At 42.1% G+C, this 20152-nt stretch overlaps 1 protein-coding gene across 1 annotated transcript; it reads right to left on the reverse strand.

Moving 5' to 3' along the window:
- Positions 1-339: 339 nt before the first annotated feature.
- LOC133825785 (uncharacterized) lies at positions 340-5190 on the reverse strand. The gene is made up of 2 exons (XM_062258706.1): positions 3420-5190; positions 340-2681 (listed from the first exon to the last, which is right to left on the reverse strand). The coding sequence occupies exon 2, from the start codon at positions 1516-1518 to the stop codon at positions 598-600; it is 921 nt and encodes a 306-aa protein (XP_062114690.1). The 5' UTR covers positions 1519-2681; positions 3420-5190; the 3' UTR covers positions 340-597.
- Between the last annotated feature and the right edge of the window lie 14962 nt (positions 5191-20152).

Raw genomic sequence — 20152 nt, forward strand, 5'->3', positions numbered from 1 at the left:
CCAGGTAGTCCTTGAACACTCCGTTCATCAAATCCATAAATGTTGTCAGGGCATTAGTCAATCCAAATGACATCACCAAAAACTCATAATGCCCGTACCTGGTGCAAAAAGTTGTCTTCGGTATATCCTCCTCTTCGATCCTCAACTGGTGATAACCAAATAGATCTATCTTAGAGAACACCATTCTACCCTGCAATTGATCAAACAAATCATCAATCCTTTGCAGAGGATATTTGTTCTTGATAGTCAACTTGTTCAGTTCTCTGTAATCGATACACATCTTTAGAGAACCATCATTTTTCTTCACAAAAAAATACCGGTGCGCCCTATGGCGAGAAACTGGGCTTGATAAAACCCAAGTCTAGTAACTCCTGTAGTTGAACCTTCAGTTCCTTCAGCTCAGCTGGAGCCATCCTGTAAGGTGCCCTAGACAATGGCTCTGTCCTTGGCACTAATTCAATTACAAACTCAGTCTCCCTATGTAGAGGTAGCCCTGGCAGATCTTCTGGAAACACGTCCAGAAACTCACAGACTAATCGGGTTGTTCTGGTCCCACTGGCACGACCTGACTGGTATCCACCACGCTAGCTAAGAGCTTTATGCTTCCCCCTGCAATAAGTCTCTAGCTCTAAGCACCGATATAATAGGTATACGAGGTCCATGCATAGTGCCAACAAAAACAAAAGGATCCTCACCCTCTGGCTCAAAGTTTACCATCTTCTTCTTGCAGTCTATCATTGCCCCACACTTCTCTAACCAATCCATACCAAGAATTATGTCAAAATTGGTCATCTTCAGCTCAACCAAGTCAACTGATAACTCCCTGACATCCACTGTAATTGGTAGTGATCTAACCCATCTCTTGGAAACCACAAACTCCCCAGTAGGCAACATCCTACCAAACCCCACAGGATAAAAGTCACACGGTCTACACAGCCCATCTATAATTCTACTAGCAAAAAAAGAGTGTGTAGCACCCGAATCAATAAGGACAGTACAAAAGGTTCCAGCACTAGAAAGCTGACCTATAACTACCGAGGGACTAGCCTCGGCCTTTTCCTTAGTCAAGGTGAACACCCGAGCTGACATCAAGCTATCCACCTTCTTTGGCTCCTCCTTGCTGGCTCTCGGGCAGTCTTTCTTTAAGTGTGTTGTACTACCACAAATGAAACAGGCCTTCGCCCGACACTCCCCAACATGGCGCCTCCTGCACCAAGCACACTCTGGAAATTCCCTCCATGTCTCACCGCCACTCTGGCGGCCCATCTGTGTGCACCGTGGCCTCCTATCTGGCCTTGGAGCTGAAACTGTGTTCGGAGTCTTCCTCTTCTGATCACTGGGGCCTCCGCCCCTACCAAAACCTGAGAATGGAGGTCCCGGCCTCCTAGAATCCCTTCTGGCTGCATTGTCATGCCAAAACTTGTTCTCTGCGCTCTCAACTGTAAGTGCCTTCTCCACAGCCTGTGCATAGGTAGTCACTCCTGGCATAGTAGTAATACGAAAGTCCCAGGCTATCATAAGTTGTAGCCCCTAAAGAAATCTATCTCTTCTGGTCCTATCAGTAGGCACCAGATCTCCAGCAAACTTTGCCAACCTATCAAACTTCAAGGCGTAATCAGTCACTGTCATATTACCCTGAAGTAGCTTGTTGAATTCCTCAGCCTTTACTGCTTTAACTACGTCATTGTAGTACTTCTCATTGAATAAGGTCTTGAACTCTTCCCACTCCATGGTGGTAACTGCTTTGGTATGGGATACCACCTCCCACCATATTCGGGCATCCTCCGGAAAAATATAAGTGTCATAGGCCACTCTCTCGTTACCACCTTCCCTTATAAAATCCAAGATTGTGGGTATTATGGTCATCCACTGCTCAACCTTCAGTGGATCTGCCTTCCTAATAAGCACTTCCTGATATCCATCAACAATTAATAATGCACATAAACATATCCAAGTATTTTCACAAGTCTAACATAGCTAATAAGCATGTTCTTTCATTCCCTGCCAGTGTTAACAGTGTTAATAAGCATTTCTTGGCATATATACAAATAATAGTGCCAATAAGTGGTTCCCTTGCATTCACAAGAAGTAATGATGCTAATAAGCATGTTCTTTATCATTCATAGAACAGTCAAGGGCCAGGCCCTACCACACTATCTCATGTTTCCTAAACAGGCATGCAGATAAGGCATTCGTATCATGTTTAAGCATTTAAACATATAAACACATAATAATTACCGAATCGTGAGTCGAGCTTGTCTTTAGTGGCGAGTGTACATGATTGGCCAGTCTTCAGGAACCCTTAAACCTTGGCAGCTCTGATCCAGGACCGTTACACTGTGTACTTAAAATTGTGTCATACTTGCTAACCAAGTCATTTGGTTTAAAATGTGTAACTAAAGTTAATGTCAAGGGTTAGGGTTAATTTTTTTGGTCAAATGAACCATTGACTTTTATGTAAAAAGTTTCATACAAACATAGGATCCTAAAACATTACAACTAATTTATTAAAAAGGTGAATATTCATCAAAAATTACATTCAGTCGGCCTAAGTGGCAAAAACAAGGCTATAACCCTAGTTCCTCTGAGATAACCCCGATTGTGGTGGTCGAGCAGCCTATGTACACGCCCCCGTCGAAGCTCTCCAACTCATGGATGGTCAAGCTTTCCTTTCCCCTTACCTGCACACAAAGCACCAGTGAGCCAAGGCTCAGTAAGAAAACACAACATGTGCATAAATAGATAGTATAAACTTCCAGATACTTATTTAGCATGTCCAGCAGTAATAACCTACAGATAACATCATTCAGTTACAAACAAGTGGTCATTGGACCAATTTGGGGCCGCTGCCGTAAACAATTGACTATAGGGTCAATCCCGGGGCCCTATGCCCAAGCTACGTGACCATAGAGTCACCTGGGGCCTTTGCCCTTAGCCTTAAGTAACTAGCCATAGAGCTAGTCCAACGTACCTGGAGGTTTAATATTTCATCGACCATAGGGTCGGCCAACATAATAATACGTTGCTAGTTCAGGCATAAGCCTTTAGACCAGCGCGCAATGCGCTATTGCCGTCCTTGACTAATAAGTCCAGCCCTGATCTAGGAATACAAACCTTAATACAAAAATAGATATGGATAGGCATATCCCAATAGAATAACACGTATGCATGTTAATCACATAACACCATCGAATAACCATTCTTGTGATGCTGATCATACTTATTTAACGGGGCCTTATGCCCTAACCACGAAATGCATACAATAATAATAATAAAGCACTTAAGTAGATATCAACCAACATATGAAGCATTAGCTTAAATATAAATGTTCTTATGGCCCAAGCCTTAATCATGATAATTGATAGCAATCGGGCCAAGCCCTAATCATATATAACACGTATTGGGTGCAGTTTTGTTACCTCAGGTCCGAGTAAAGCGTAGATAAGAAGGACCCTCGAGCACGATCACGGTTTCAAGCCCCTAGCGGTAACCTAATCACAACTATAAATAGAATTCCATAAAATATGATCGAATAAAGGCTTTCGGACTGAGTCCTAGCCTCCGGGGCCATGAGTTCCACTAAAACGGGTAGTGGAATCGATCCCATGGCCTAAGAAAAAGGTTCCCTTTTAAAATAAACTCCCCAAGTCCAAAATTCCCAGGCGGACTGCGACGGGCTCAGAGGGTCACGACGCGCCCTTCATATCAGCAAGCCTCATCCTCTATATCAAGTGCACAGGCTGCGACTTGCCCTAACGGGTTGCAGCGCACCCCCAAGGTAGAGGCTTCCCCAAGGCCCTAGGCTCAAGCTAAGTCGCGACTTGGCCCCTTGAACCCAGGTTTTCATCATTTTCAGCAGCTAAATCCACTCCATACTAACCTAAATTCAATCCAAAGCTATAATTCAATTACCACAATAGTTCTAACATGTTCCCAACAACAAAACCCGATAAAAATTCAGTCCGAAAACTCCTTATATCACCAATTCAATTCATAAGCTAGATGGTTCAAGAGCACCTCAAGAACACACTAAAACAACCATGGAAACATAGAATTTCAATGGTAAAAACATGGCCTAGATCTTACCTCCACTGATAATTATTCCCAAAAACTGCATCAGAATTAATCCCCCAAGTTTAAGCTTCAATTCTCTGATTTCTTGCCCAAAAATTCCTTAGTTCCTCAATGGTTTGCTTGGGAAAGCTTTGAGATCACAAAAGTTAAAGAGAAGAAGAGAGAGTCGGTTTAGTGGGAGCTTCTAAGTGTTTCCTTTTTGTTTCCTTAAGCTTAAATGACTTAAAGCTAATCCCGACACTCGGGGTACTGAAAACGTCCCCGAGGGAAAACTGGTCAAATTCCCCAATACTACCTCCTAAACTCACTAATTTCAAATATATTTCCAATTATTCATTTCCATAACTCGATAATCCAATTAAATGCCTAATACCTAAAATACCCCTCGACTCACCCCAAGTCAGGTATTAAGTACAATTATGATTTTCCCTCTAACTTGCTCCCTAGGATCGCCTCGTGCCGAGTAACCCACATAATAATGTGGTCTCCCTCATATATCACATAGATAAATAATTATGCCCGCAACGGGGCAAATTATCATAATTGCCCTTTTCATAAGAAGCGGTCCCACATGCATATTTAATATATCTAAACATGCACAAGTAGTCATATTATCACATATTCCACATAATTACAATTAAATATAACACTTAAGCATATAATTACCTATATTACCATAATGGCCCCCTAATCAAGGCCCTAAGCGTTATTAGGAAATTTTGGGACGTAACAACTTTCTTTGAGCAAATCCTTCAAGCAAATAATAACTACAAAACCAAGGCTTATACACGTTGAGAAACAGTTTCCTAATACTCTATTTCCCAGCCACCATTGACGCTTAAGGCCTTCTCTTGAGGAAATTAGGATTTAAATTGAACAAGCCTTCAACTCTCTAAGTCAAGCACTTTCTTGGAGAGTTCTTGGAGAAAACTAGAGATTCTTGGAGCTAGAGAGAAAGAGAGGGTAGAGAGAGATTGGAGAGAGTGATCAAGTCTCTCAAATCACTATTTTTGACCCATATATAGAGTAGACACCATCATTAGGTCCAACCAATAGGATTAGACTTGTAAAACGTGTAATTTAAAGCATTTACGTAAATCCACATAATACAGGAGGCGATGCATCGTTTGCTAGGGTTTCTGGAAACCCTAGCCTTCAGAAAATGTGACACCTCTTGGGTGGCGACGTATCGCCACCCCTTTTGACTTTGGACACTTCCAAAAGTCCCAAAACGCTCCAAATGCCACCAGACCTTTTGGGAACCCTTAGATACTTGTGTGTATCACTTTGGACCCAAATTTGCATTTTATTAGTGCTTACAATTTGAAACTCAAATTTACATTTTCTCTATTGGAATTCTACTAAGTGTTTATACCTTGCTTTTATTTTAACACTTATCATTTATATTTAACCAATCATAACGATCCCCCACTTGGTTAAATACAAGCCACATTCTCTACCTTAAACAATTTGGTGCATAAAATAAAGTTCCTTTCGATTTGAACTTTATCTTAGTGAAAATACCACAAAGTATTATCGAAATCATTAGTAGCTTAATGCTTGAACCAAGTATTCCATATGATAACACTGGTGATACTTCACACACCTCCACAACATCTTTTGTTTTCCCACTTTCTCACTTAGCACTATCATGGCCATGTGCTCATCTCTTCATAGACTTTCCAGGGAGAAACTCCAACTCCAACGAGAGGCGGCACCACCTCTAAGTCCACATTGGTGAAGTTCTTACAACATCTTTGCTACCTTTATAGATGCTTGTTGCTCTCAACTAAACTTCATTAAAATCCATAGGCTTAACCCTAACTCGGTTGCAACCAACACTAACCATCTCGGATGGAACTCATCATAAATCTTAATTTTGAAACTATTCACTTATCAATGACTTGTTCTTACATGTTTTACTCTTTCCCTTGAATTGTACAAGTCGAGAGTTGGGTTTCCCACACTTTAAGATAACCAATGTTTGGTTTCTTTCCTTTCCATAACTCATATGGAGGTATATTATTTTTCTTCATGGTAATACGATTCAAAATATGACAAGCGGATAGCAAGGCTTCACCCCACAAACGAAAATTCAATTTAAAATGTAATAGCATAGCATGAGTCATCTCAATAAATGTTCTATTCTTTCTTTCTGCTATACCATTTTGTTGTGGAGTATAAGGGGTTGTACGTTCATGAATTATTCCATGTTCTTCACAAAACAATATAATTTCATTTGAAAAATATTCACCACCCCAATCCCTTCTAAGTATTTTAATTTTCCTTTCAAGTTAATTTTCAACTTTCACTTTATACACTTTAAAGACATCAAATGCTTCATCTTTATTTTAAAGCAAATATACATATGAACCTAGAGCAATCATCAATGAAAGTAATAAAATATCTATTTCCTCCTCTAGTCAACATTCCACTAAATTCACATAAATCACTATGCATCAAATCTAACAACTTAGATTTCTTTCAACACTAGGAAAATGTTTCTTTACCATTTTAGATTTAACACATAATTCACACTTTTCATGCTCAACATTATCACAATCAACAAATCCTTATTTGACCGCCCTTTTAATTGTACTAAATCTTATATGTGCAAGTCTAACATGCAACAAAGTAATAGAATTTGAATCAAGCATATAACAAGAAGAAGAAACTTTATTGTTCACATGGTCAATGAAAGTACAAAGTTTGAACTTGCCATCACAAGCATATCCCTTTCCAACAAAACATCGTCTTTAGATATAATAAGCTTGTCAGAATCTATCATAACCTTGATTCTTGATATGCCAAGTAAATTTCCACTCACAAGGTTTCTACTCATTTCCGATACATACAAAACATTGGTGAGTAGAAACTTCTTGTCGGATGTGAAGAACAAGTCAATAGTTCCATTTCCTTCAACCTTGGACCTTTTTTACATTGCCCATGTAGATTTCATGCCATTCCTTTGAAGATTCAAAGGTCTTGAATAAAGATCTATCATAGGTTACATGAATGGTGGCACAAGTATCATACCCCTACCCACTCACCTTTCCATGTATGACATTAACCTCACTTATTGTTGCCACTAGTTCCTCTTGGGCTAAGTTGACTTTTGCCTCATTGTTATGACTCCTCTTGAACCTACAATCTCTAGCAAAGTGGCCATTCTTGCCACACACAAATCAAGGTCCCATGGAACTTTCCAAATTGCCCCTCATTCTTCTTGGGCCCCATGGGTTTTTGGCCCTTGCCCTTGTTCTTTCCATTTCTTATGCTCTTGTTAGGAGGATTTTACACTACATTGGCCTTAGAAGTCTCTCCATTGCACTTCTCATCATTCAAATCTCTAGAACGAGATTCCTCCTCAATTCTCAATTGTTGGAGAATTTCCTCCAAAGAAATCTCTTCATTTTTTTATGGAGCATATTTTTCCTATAGCCTCTCCATTAAGGAGGTAACTTGGCTATAATGGCACAAACAAGAAATTTTTCCTGCAATACAATTTTAAGAGTAGACAATTTATTCACAATAATTTGCAGCTCATGAATTTGAGCGAGAAGGGGTTTATCATCATAAAATTTAAATTCCATATATTGAGTAATAAGGAATTTCTTTGTACCTTCCTCTTCCACTTTGTACTTCTTTTCTAAGACCTCCCAAATTTCCTTGGCAGTCTTGGTGTTGGTGTAGAGATCATAGAGCCTATCTAATAGAGCATTGAGGATGTGACCCCTACAAATAAATTCATCTTCTTCGCGCTTCTTCCTGTCTTTGACAATTTCTTGAGTTTCATCTTCCTCGGGCTCTTCCAAGGCTTTTAGGTCTTTGTCCAACACATAGAAAACATTCAAAGTGGTGAGCAAAAATCTAATTTTGTCTTGCCAAAGAACAAAGTTAGTCCCATCAAATCTATCTAATCTAACAAAGTCTTGTGTCATGAATCTCAAAGCCGAAAGAGAGTTAGATTCTTCCATGATATGTTATCTCAGATTATAGAGTATTAGAATGTTGGAGAGAGTGAAATAACACCACCACAAAAAATAGAATCTACACAAAATTTGGATTGACAGAGACTTAAAAAAGATTGAGAAAGAACTTGCAAACCCAAATAGATCAATGGAGTTCTTCAATCTTTGATTGAACTTTACAACCCTCGGCTAGACCACCACTTTCTTTGAGCAAATCCTTCAAGAAAATCAAAACTACAAAACCAAGCCTTATACATGTTGAGAAACGATGTCCTAATACTCTATTTCCCAGCCACCATTGATGCTTGAGGCCTTCTCTTAAGGGAATGAGGATTGAGATTGAATAAGCCTTCAACTCTCTAAGTCAAGCACTTTCTTGGAGAGTTCTTGGAGAAAACTAGAGATTCTTGGAGCTAGAGAGAGAGAGAGAGAGAGAGGATAGAGAGAGATTGGAGAGAGTGATCAAGTCTCCCAAATCATTGTTTTTGACCCATATATAGAGTATGCACCATCATTAGGTCCTACCAACATGATTAGACTTGTAAAACACATAATTTAGAGCATTTATGTAAATCCATGTAATACGACAGGTGATGCGTCGCCTGCTAGGGTTTCTGGAAACCCTAGCCTTCAGAAAATGTGTCGCCTCTTGGGTGGCGATGTATCGCTAGCCCCTCTGACTTTAGACACTTCCAAAGGTCCCAAAATGCTCCAAATGTCACCAAACATTTTTGGAACCCCTAGATACTTTTATGTATAACTTTGGACCCAAATTTGCATTTTATTAGTGCTTACAATTTGAAACTTAAATTCTTATCTTACTAAGTGTTTATACCTTGCTTGTATTTTAGCACTTATCATTTGTATTTAACCAATCATAACACAAAGTATGTCCAAAAGATTGTTTCCGCTGCCTCGAATTGATCACTCGTGGATGTAACCTCGGGTCATGACATCATGTCATTCATCTACACATATTCTAGATATAACCAGATAGCCAAGCATGCACTCGACCAGAAGCATACAAGCTTCATGACCGATAAAGGTTTGTATTTTTACAACATGATTCCCTTCGAGCTCAAAAATGTTGGGGCTACGTATAAGAGACTGGTAAATAGAATGTTTTTCGAATGGATAGGAAAAAACTTGGAAGTGTATGTGGAAGATATGTTGGTCAAGTCCAAGCACAATAATAACCATGTCGATGATCTCGCAGAGTGTTTCGCTATACTTCGAAAGTACAACATGAGAATTAACCCACAAAAGTGCTCATGTGGAGTATTTGCGGGAAAGTTTCTTGGATTTATAGTAAACGCTCGAGGCATAGAGGCAAACCTGGATAAGATAAAGGCCATAATTGACATGCTTTCACCTCAAAATCATAAAGATGTCCAGAGTCTAATTGGATGAATGGCGAATTTAAGTAGATTCATCTCAAAATCTACGGGTAAGTGCCTACCATTCTTTAATCTTTTGAGAGGGGGGAAAAGTTCGAATGGTCAGACAAGTGCGAGCTCACTTTTCAGGCTCTCAAAAAGCGTCTCGTTGAGCCACCTATCTTATCCAAACCAGTCACAAGGAAAATATTGTACTTATACCTCACTATGACTGAGCATGCAATTAGTGCAATACTTACTTGGGAGGATAATAAAGTACAAAAACCTATCTATTATGTCAACAAAAGGTTACTGGGGGCATAATCGAGGTATCCATTGATGAAAAAACTTGCATTGTGTTTAATACATGCGTCCTGAAAACTTTGACCTTACTTCCAAGCACACCCCATACACGTTCTGACTGATCAGTCTTTGAGACAAATATTGTCGAAACCTGAAGCATTCAGAAGACTATTGAAATGGGCGAACGAACTTGGGCAGTTTGAGATAACATATCACTCAAGCACATCGATAAAGGGATAGTCCTTAGCTGATTTCATAGTCAAATGTATAGGAATAACCAACAAAGACGTCGTAACCCCAACCCACGAGCTATGGAGACTATATGTTGATGGATCTTCTAATGAGAACGGATCAAGGGTAGGCATTATCCTAATAACCCCACCAGGAAACAAGTTTCATTCAGCCCTAAGATTTGGTTTTGAGGCCTCCAATAATGAGGTCGAATATGAGTCATTATTAGCAGGGCTACGAATAGCTTCTGAGCTAAAGGCAAAAGCCATTCACTGCTATAGTGACTCTCAATTGGTCGTCAACAAAGTTCTAGGATAATACCAGGCTCAAGGCACTAAGATGGAAGCATACTTGAAAAAAGTCAAAGAGGCACTTGGAAAATTCAAGTTCTACGCGATTCAACAAGTTCCACAGAAGCAGAACTCGAATGCAGACATTCTAGCCTGACTCGCAACAACAAAAGAAGTCGATACACTTAATGTGGTACTAGCGAAATTCACCAAAACCGAGTATAACCAAGCCTGACGAAGTCGACGTCGACATGATAGACTCACAACCTACTTGGATGACACCAATAATTGAATACCTCGAGACCGGGTGCCTCCCAGAAGACCAGAACGAGGCTAGAAAACTGATTTACAAAGTACCAAGAAACACTATCCTGGAAGGGAGATTGTACAAAAGAGGATATTCCATGCCATTACTAAGATGTGTAATTCCACCTGAGGCTAAAAATATCCTAGAAGAAATCCATGAGGGATTTTGTGGAGATCACACCGGAGGGCATAGTCTCTCAAATAAAGTAATTAGGCAAGGATATTTTTGGCCTACAGTAAAGGCAGATTCGTTCGAATATGTTAAATGTTGCGACAAATGTAAAGGATTTACCTCAATCTCGCAAGCTCCACCAACCGAAATCACCATGATGAGCTCCCCGTGGCCATTCGTAGTATGGAGAATCGACCTCATAGGATCCTTACCAACAGAAAAAGGGGGAGTCAAATATGTTGTAGGTGTTGTCGATTACTTCACCAAATGGACTGAGGCCAAACCTATAGCTACGATGACCTCGAAGAAAGTCTTGGACTTTGTGTTAAAAACCATAATTTGCAGATATGGGATACCTAGGAAAATTGTCTCAGACAATGGAACCCAGTTCGATAGCGAACTGTTCACACAGTTCTGCGAGAAAAATGGGATAATTAAGAGTTTCTCCTTAGTAGCTCATCCACAAGAAAATGGCCAAGTCGAAGTCATAAACAAGACTATAAAGAGCTTCATTAAGAAAAGGCTCGAAGAGACTAAAGGCAAGTGGCCAGAATAATTACCACAAGTCTTATGGGCTTACAGAACAACATCTCGGACCTCAACTGGACATACACCCTCCTGCCTAGCCTATGGCTGCAAAGCAATGTTGCCCATTGAGGTCAAAGTTCCTAAAATCATACGTGAAACATACAATCAAGACTCAAACCAATCTCGTCTTGAAGAAACCCTAGATTTAATTGAAGAGAAGTGAGAAGAAGCTCAACTTAAAAACGTTGCATATCAGCAAATGGCTACAAGATACTTCAATAAAAGGGTTCGGGACAGACATTTTGGATTAGGGGACTTGGTGATTAGGCACATAATTTTGGCCACACGAGACCCCTCTGCAAGCATGCTCGGGCCTAATTGGGAGGGGCCTTACCAAATCGAATCCATCATTTGACCTGGAGTACACAAACTAGCGAGATTGAATGAAGAGTTGGTTCCACGACCTTGGAACCGTGAACATCTATAACCTTATTATCAGTAATGTAAGAATGATGTTTATTTAGTTGTAACAAATCTTGTACTCGCTGTATGCTTTTCATTAATAAAGCGCTATTTCTTATTCCAAATTTATTTTTAATTGTTATATATTTTGCAAGCTCACAAAATTCAATAACCTAAGTGTTGACTGCCTTTTTTGCAACCAACTCTAAAAGGAGAGATTAAAGAAATAAATGAATAGAACATAATGGGTTTTACATGGTTCAGGTTATAAAAGAACCCTAGTCCGCGAGTCTCTGGTATTAAGAGGATTGAAAGCTTGTGAGGGTAAGCTCAAATTGAGTATTCTCAGGCAACGTTTAGATTGCTCTGAGTACAAGGTGTTTTTTTCTCTAAAAAACTGAACCCTTTACAATGAGACTCCCAGCCTTATTTGTAGAGGTTGGGGTCATTAATACTAATCATAAGTAATTAATGCACATTCTTCCCATTATCGGGGGATCAATACCAATTCAATGCATTGGGCTGGATTGAATAGAGACCATGGCCAAACGAGATTTACGGGGACCACTAATGAAAAGCACCTACTTTATAGGAAACATGCCCTAGGTACTGTCAGGGCATCCTGTAAGTACCTCCAAGTCAGGCGGCGTAGTGGGTGTGTGAATTGTCGAGTCGTACACTCGACAACACTGCTGACGGATCGCCCATAAAGGTTGTCAAATGATCCTTTGGCTTTGAAAACCCGCATTTGCTGACACGTTGCGCCTTATCTTAGGTTCGAGAACTAGAACCTTGGACCTGGGAGACGACTGGGAGACGAGAGCCCTCACTTTAAATGCTCGAGCTGGAGAATCTCCATCTCTGAGAATGAACATCGAAGAGTAATCTACTAAGGCACCCACGTCCCATTGTCAAAGACAAGGTTTCACCAAAGAGAACCCTTGCTCCGTCTAGAGGCCTCAGGCAGTAACATGCCCTGATGATGTATATGAACATCTGAGCTAGTCACTGGGGGTCACCACATGTCGAAGGTGAAAATACGGACAACATTTTCCCGCCAAGTCTCTACTCGTCCTCGGACAGTGGAGACTTAAAACTGAGGAAGACTTCGAAAAGTCCTCGGATAGGAAACGTTTGGACTTCTGTTGATGTCACTCTGAAAAGAAAAACCACGTGCCCGAGCACAAAATGTTTCCACAATCAATGTAAGGACGAGGACCCAAGAGCCGACCAGGGAGCTTGTCATTCGTCCCTACCTACAAGTGGCGGTAAGGCCTGAATTCCAGAAGATTGGGGGCTCACTATGGAGGAGGTAAACAGGGCCCCCACTCCACACCCTACGCAAAAATACAAGGGTGATGTGTTCAAAGAAGAGGATTACCACTCTCTTCTTTGACACCTCGATGCCCTCGAGGCGATCATGAGGTATTACTCGGTCAGAAACAGATGTCTCATCCGCTTCTGTCGGGAGTCCGAGAGAGTGCATCGCAGCGTCTACGGCCTGGGCACTTGGAGCCAGGCCCACCTGATGGCAGGGGCTACCCTATCCCTCAAGCAATACTTGGTGAACTTCCTGAAGTTCATGGGGATAGCCCCCTTCCAGCTTTCCCCTAATGGCTATAGAGTGCATGCGGGGATGTACATTCTATACTGGAAGCATAAATGGCCTGAGACCTCACCAGTAGAGATTCTTTATTTCTACAGTTTTAAAACCACTCCTCAGAAGAAAGGCTCCAAGCGAGATGGATATTATGCCCTGACGAAGTACCCAGCTTTGTCACTCAGCTACAGCGCTCCCCACCATAACGAGAGTCACTCTCCAGACTACAAGGATGCCTTCTTTTTTACAGATGGCTTCCCGACCCGTAGCAACCCGACCTTGATTCTTGACTTCGCCTAAGTATGTGAGTATCTTTCTGAACGCGCTAATTCTTTGCCTCACTAGGGCCTTTCTGTATTTGATACTTAGTTATTTCCTTTTGAATATGTCCTTTCCATCGAACTCCCTATGTCCAGCTCTTCGAGGATCATCTCCAGGCAATGAGGGTTCTCCCCAACTGGGACTTGGACCTTAGCGTCCTGGTAACAGATTTGAACCTTATTAGGTTGGGAATTCTCTACGTCAAATAACGAATAAGCAACCTGGAGCTGACCAAATACCGTCTGTCCAAAAAGTCTCAGGAGTTGGCGTCCCATCATATCAATTACATAGAAGGGCGGGCCAAGAAAGCGTTTCATAAACAGCAAGCAAAGGAAGGTTGGTGAACGTGCGTATTGTACAAGAGGCCCAAGAGGCACAAGAGGATCAAGAGCTCGAGGAAGAGCTTCAAGCCAAGATGGAAGCTTCCCACATGGACTCAGGTAAATCACCTCTCACTCTGACTTCTACTTCCCGAGTAGGTGATAGGATAAGTCCCAAGCATGTTTGGGCTTCCCCAGCACTCCTTCGTTGTGGTCGAATCTCACATTGGCATTGGACTAGGGAAGAATTCCAGGATTACCTAGATCTCATAGACAATTATCTCCACCACCCTAGAAGGCAGTCCACTTCTCATAGATTCACACCCTTAGACCGAGTGACATCCTTCCCCTCGAGCTGGTTTTTCCAATATGGTACCAACTTTATTTGTTAGGCCGAGAATAGGATAATACACCCTCAATGTTTTCACCAAGGCTCAACTCATGGTGGGCCTCCAAGTAGCTTATTTTATTGCTTTATCCAATTGTGTAGAATGTATGCTAACTATCTGATTTGTTCCTCTATCTCACACGGGATTGGCGGACATTGCCCGATCTGCGCTAAGGTTAGGAGTGCCCCCCAACTCTTCGGCAGGAGAAGGGTCGTCGCATCCTCGGGAGCAAACCGAGCCTTCTCCTTCTACCAAGAGGCGGAGAGTCTCCATTCCCTCCGTGGATGTTCTTATAGTTGATTTGCCCCCGGTGGTGGAGATCCCTTCCTCACCCGGGTCAGACGAGGCGATACAAGAGCCAAGTTAGGAGGAGGTCCCAGCATTGGATCAAGGGTATGTTCAAGACTCGAAGAAAGAGGTGGCACCACCCCAGGTCTTTCTCCTTATGTACCCCAAGAAGTATGAGGGGGCCTTACTGGAGCAGTATGAGAAGATGCTCTGACACTTCGATGCGAGGCTAGAAGATGGCAACACAGCCTTGAATGAGATGGTCGAGGCCCTACATCAACTAGAGCCACCCCGAGAGAGGCCCCCCATCCCTCTAATTGGTCGGGCGGAACAAGAGACCTTGTTCTCTGACAAGTTAAGGGAGGACGTTGCTCCACTCATCGCTGAACTCCTCCAGGGGGTCAGTTCCACCATGTGTGAGCTGACCACCCAAAGCTTAACCCAACTTGGTGAAAGTGATGAGGCTTCTCTCGTGGCCTCATGTCGGTATGCCCCCGTCTGGGTAAGATAATCATTCTGTGTTTTAATTTAACTCAACAAGGTGTTATCAAGCTATCACTTTTATAAATTGTAACGACCCAAATTTAGTAATAAGGCTTAAGGGCCTTGCTTAGTGTGCCTGAAGGGCATAAATAGATTATATATGATTTAAATGATTAAAAGCATGTTTATATGACTATTTGGATATCTGCGATGCATGACTATGTCTATTAGTATGCATGTAGGCCCTGATTAGGTTAGAAGGGCATATTCATAATTTTGGCCCGTTGATGGCATAAATGTAAATATCTGCGATAATTTGTTGAGACCACATTATTATGTGGATATATTTGTAGCTTATGACTCGAGGCGATCCTAGTGAGCGGTTAAGTGAAAAAGTAAAGACGGGGATTTATACCCGGCTCGGGGCGAGCCTGGGGGTATTTATGGGAATTTAGGAAATATATTGGAGATTAGTTGATATTAAGGATTATAGTTGGTGATTAACTAGGTGTCGGGAAGTAAGCGGTAAATATTAGAGACATTCGAGGAATTAGCGGGAATTGGGCGTAATGACCAAAATGCCCCTAGAATGATTTAATGACTTAGGATTTATGGGAGGGCAAACTGGCCATTTGAGTTAAAAGTAGGGATAAGTGTTATTTTTCTTTATTACCTTAGTGGAATGTGTAGAAAGCAGTGGAAGTCTGAAAGAAGGATTGAGACAAAGGAAAAGAAAGAAGGAAAAACAAAAGTCTTCTTTTCTCTCTATCGATTTGTTTTTTCTCTCATCCTTTCTGCTGGAAATTGAGGCTGAAATTAAGAGGAGTTTAGGCTAAGAATTCATAATTGGCCCCTTGATTTGGCTTGAGGAGTTAGCAAGAGTAATCCAGTCCATTTGAGGTAAGTTTCAAGGTTGTTTTTCAGTTCATGGTTTTTGGTGTTGAACTGGTTTTCTAAGTTGAGTTTCTGTGGGAATTCTAGGGAATTAAGCCTAAGTATTTGAGGAGGTGAAAGCTAAGGAAGTGTGGAAGATATCCTAGGTCGAATTCATCCATCAAAGGTAAGAAGTTCTAGCTTTAAGTTCTGAGATTTCTGTTGTTCTGCTGAGTTTTGAGCTTTGAGCTCAACCATGGTGATTTCTTTATTTTGGGGTGCATGTGATTGAATTTCATATGGTTAGTTCATTTGGGGTGAGTTGGAGATGTTGATAGGTTTACTTTGGGGTATGGTTGAGGTTTGGTTGAGTTTTGGCTTGGGGAAGTTCGAAGGAAGGAAAACTGAAGTTGGGTTGTGCTGTGACTAGCGCTGTAGCGCTAGTCATTGGGCGCTACATCGCTAGGCCCTGATGCTTCAGAGCTTTTTGGCTCTGCATGTAGTGCTATAGTGCCCTCCTTATGGCGCTGTAGTGCTACCTTGTTTCCAGAAGGAGGTTTTTGGGATATCTCTTAGAGTTTTTTCCTGGGGGCTTGGGGTTTGATTCCACCCCCCCCCCCCATTTGGTGGAATTAGGGCTTCTTGAGAGCTCGGGATTGGTCCCGAGGCTAGGTTTTGGAATTGAAGTTTGGTGTTGGTTCTAACCTGTGACCGTGACTAGTTATAGGCTAGGGCTTGGAGGGGATCGTTCTTGAGGGTTGTCATCATCGATCAAAGCTACCGGAATCCAAAGTTAAGAATCTACACCCGGTTATGTGTTAATGATGGGACTAAGAGCTCCCTATACATATATTGTGTCATAGATGGTATTATGCCATGGGACATGTGATAAACGACCTAAGAGTGTCAGAATCAATATTCGCGCACAGGGCACGACTCGGTCACTGGTAGCTGAGGACAACTTAATATTCACTAAGCTCAGCTTAAGCGGGCGGGAGTCAGTGGGGTAAATAGAAGATGCGGCCTAAGGGCGTCGACCCTATGTATTATGTGAATTGGTTATAAATGTTTAATGATGAGTTTGGTATGTTGAATATCTAATTATATGAACATTATGGATTGTTGGGTATATGGCTATGCAATATGAGTTAATTAATTGCTGATTTGCAACTTGATTGGTTAATGATTATGCTCTGTTATCTCTGGTTTCTTGCTGGGCCTTGGCTCACGGGTGCTACGTGGTACATGTAAAGGCAAGGGAAAAGTGGACCAGTTCTGAGATGGAGAGCTTTGGGGCTGATGTACATAGCCAGCTGATCGGCCGCCACGACCGAGGCGTAGTACAGGACGGGAAAAAGCCTAAATGTCTGTTTTGCCCTTAGAGTTGCTAGTAGCTGTACTTTTATCCTGAAATTTTGTAAACTGTCTTTTAACGTTATTACTTTTGGGATCCCATGTAAAAATGTTTGATTATAAGAAATGTAGCTTTTGTGGCCGAAATATTTTAACCTTAGTTCAACTACAGATTTAGTAACACATTTCTAACTAAATGACTTGATTAGCAAGTCTTGCACCTTAATAAACACACAGTGCAATAATCTTAGTTATCTAGGGTGTTACAACTTGGGATCAGAGCGTCCTAGGTTTAAGGGTTCCTAAAGACTGGCTGGTCATGTACATTCATCGTTAAAGACAAGCTCGACTCAGGGTTTGGTAATTGTGTATACATGATTATATGCTTTAATAATTAGAATGGAATATGAATGCTGATATTTACTTGATTAATAGGTAGCATAAGACACTGATAGGGCCTGGCCCTTGACTATTGCGTGATGATATTGAGGCGTGCTTATTAGCATTGTTATGCATGTGAATGAAAATATTTGAATACTTGGATAAATTTTTATATCTTGATTGTTTGTGAATGTTTGAGTTCCAATGGTGGATCATGGAAGGATTATTACCCTGTCATCATAGTCTGACTGCCAAGTCATTGATTGCAAATTAAATTGGATAACTATGCGTCCAAGGAAATCTACGCGACTAGCCGGCACCAGGTTTGAGACTAGAGATGATGACCAGGGCCAGACCCCTCCGCCAGTCCCTGAGAACTGGCAGCAACTTATGGTAGACATGCAAGCACGGCTACAGAGCCAGGATGAGCAGATCCCCATTCTACAACAGCAGGCTCCATCAGGGAATGCTGCCTCTATTGTGCCACCTGCAGTGGTACCAGTTGTACAGCCAGTAGAGGTTGGGAATAGATGGGACCCATTGTATGAGAGGTTCAGGAAGCAGCAACCCCCAATCTTTGAGGGAGGACCTGACCCACTGAAGGCTCAATAGTGGATGACCATGATTACTACTGTCCTAGATTTCATGAGGGTAGAAGGACATGACAGAGTGGCCTGTGCCACATATATGCTGAGAGAGGATGCCCGTATCTGGTGGAAAGTGGCATCAGAGACCGGAGATGTTACTACACCGAGTTGGGAAGGATTCAAGGATCTATTCAGTCAGAAATACTATAATGTTGCCATCAGGGCAGCGAAGGTAAATGAGTTTGTGGGGTTGGTTCAGGGCAGCATGACAGTTACAGAATATGCCCTAAAGTTTGACAGACTTGCAAAGTTTGCACCAGATCTTGTGCCTACTGATGCAGCTAGGCAAGACAGATTTATCAGAAAGCTTACTGCTATGATAGCCCGAGATGTGAGGATTACAACGGTTCCTGGGGGGACAACTTATGCCCAGGCTGTAGAGAAGGCTCTTGCTGTTGAGGAAGTGGAGAATAAGGTATGGAGGGAGAGTGCAGCAATGCGGGAGGGCCATAGGGCGGTGCCTCCATATTCTGGGTCTGGTAGGGGTGGAGGCCCCAGTGATCTAAAGAGAAAGACAGCTTATGCTTCGACTACTCCTGTTCCTGATAGGAGAGGGCGTGGTACTCAAGGTGGTCGTCAGGCAGTGATACATGGAGGACCTATCCTAAGTGCACGAGGTGCAGAAGACGCCATCCGGGTGAGTGTCGGGCTAGGGCTTGTTATGTGTGTGGGGTGGTGGGACACCTCAAGAAGGACTGCCCAGCAGTGAAGAAAGGAGATGCAGGGAAGATGGACAGCTTGACTCCAGCTCGAGTGTTCACCCTAACGCAGGCGGAGGCCGAGGCTAGTCTTTTAGTAGTGACATGTCAGCTTTCTAGCGCTGGCTCTCCTTTTACTGTATTGATTAACTCTGGTGCTACACATTCATTTGTTTCTAGTAAGGTAATTGATAGACTGTGTATACCTAGTGAGTATTATACTTCATGGTTTGGGACTATTTTGCCTATAGGAGAACTGGTAATTTCTAAGAGGTGGATTAGAGCACTGCCAGTGATGGTTGATGGTAGGGAGTTGTTAGTAGAATTGATTGAGTTGGGTATGGAGAACTTTGATATGATTTTAGGCATGGATTGGCTGGTTAGATACGGAGCTACTATTGACTGTAGAAAGAAGATGGTGACCTTTGAGCCGGAGGGCGAGGATCCCTTTGTCTTTGTGGGAGTGGTGCATGGACCCCGCATACCCATGATATCAGCGCTGAGAGCCATAGATCTGTTACAGGGAGGATGTATAGGTTTCCTCGCTAGTGTGGTAGATACCACTAGGGTTTCGCCAACAAGACTGGAGGAGACCATATTGGTTTGTGAGTTCTTGGATGTGTTTCCTGGGGACTTACCTGGATTGTCACCACGTAGGGAGATTCAGTTTGTTATTGAGTTGGCGTTAGGGACAGAGCCAGTGTCAAGGGCACCATATAGAATGGCACCGGCAAAACTGAAGGAATTGGAGTTCATCCGGCCTAGTTACTCACCATGGGGTGCTCCAGTTCTGTTTGTGAAGAAGAAGGACATGACTCTGAGAATGTGTATAGATTACAGGGAATTGAACAAGTTGACTATCAAGAATAAGTATCCCTTACCAAGGATTAACGACTTGTTTGTTCTGCTGCAGGGTAAAATGGTGTTCTCGAACATTGATCTTCGATCTGGTTATCCCTTGCTGAGGATCAAGGACGAGGACATATCGAAGATGGCATTCTGAACGAGGTATGGGCACTATGAGTTTCTGGTCATGTCATTTGGTTTGACCAATGCCCATGCAACCTTTATGGATCTAATGAACAG

The sequence above is a fragment of the Humulus lupulus genome, chromosome 1, assembly GCF_963169125.1.
Source record: "Humulus lupulus chromosome 1, drHumLupu1.1, whole genome shotgun sequence".
Lineage (NCBI taxonomy): Eukaryota > Viridiplantae > Streptophyta > Magnoliopsida > Rosales > Cannabaceae > Humulus > Humulus lupulus.

Excerpts from the sequence above, each read along its gene's own strand:
- LOC133825785 (XM_062258706.1), bottom strand. The coding sequence starts at position 1,518 with ATGATAGCCTGGGACTTTCGTATTACTACTATGCCAGGAGTGACTACC.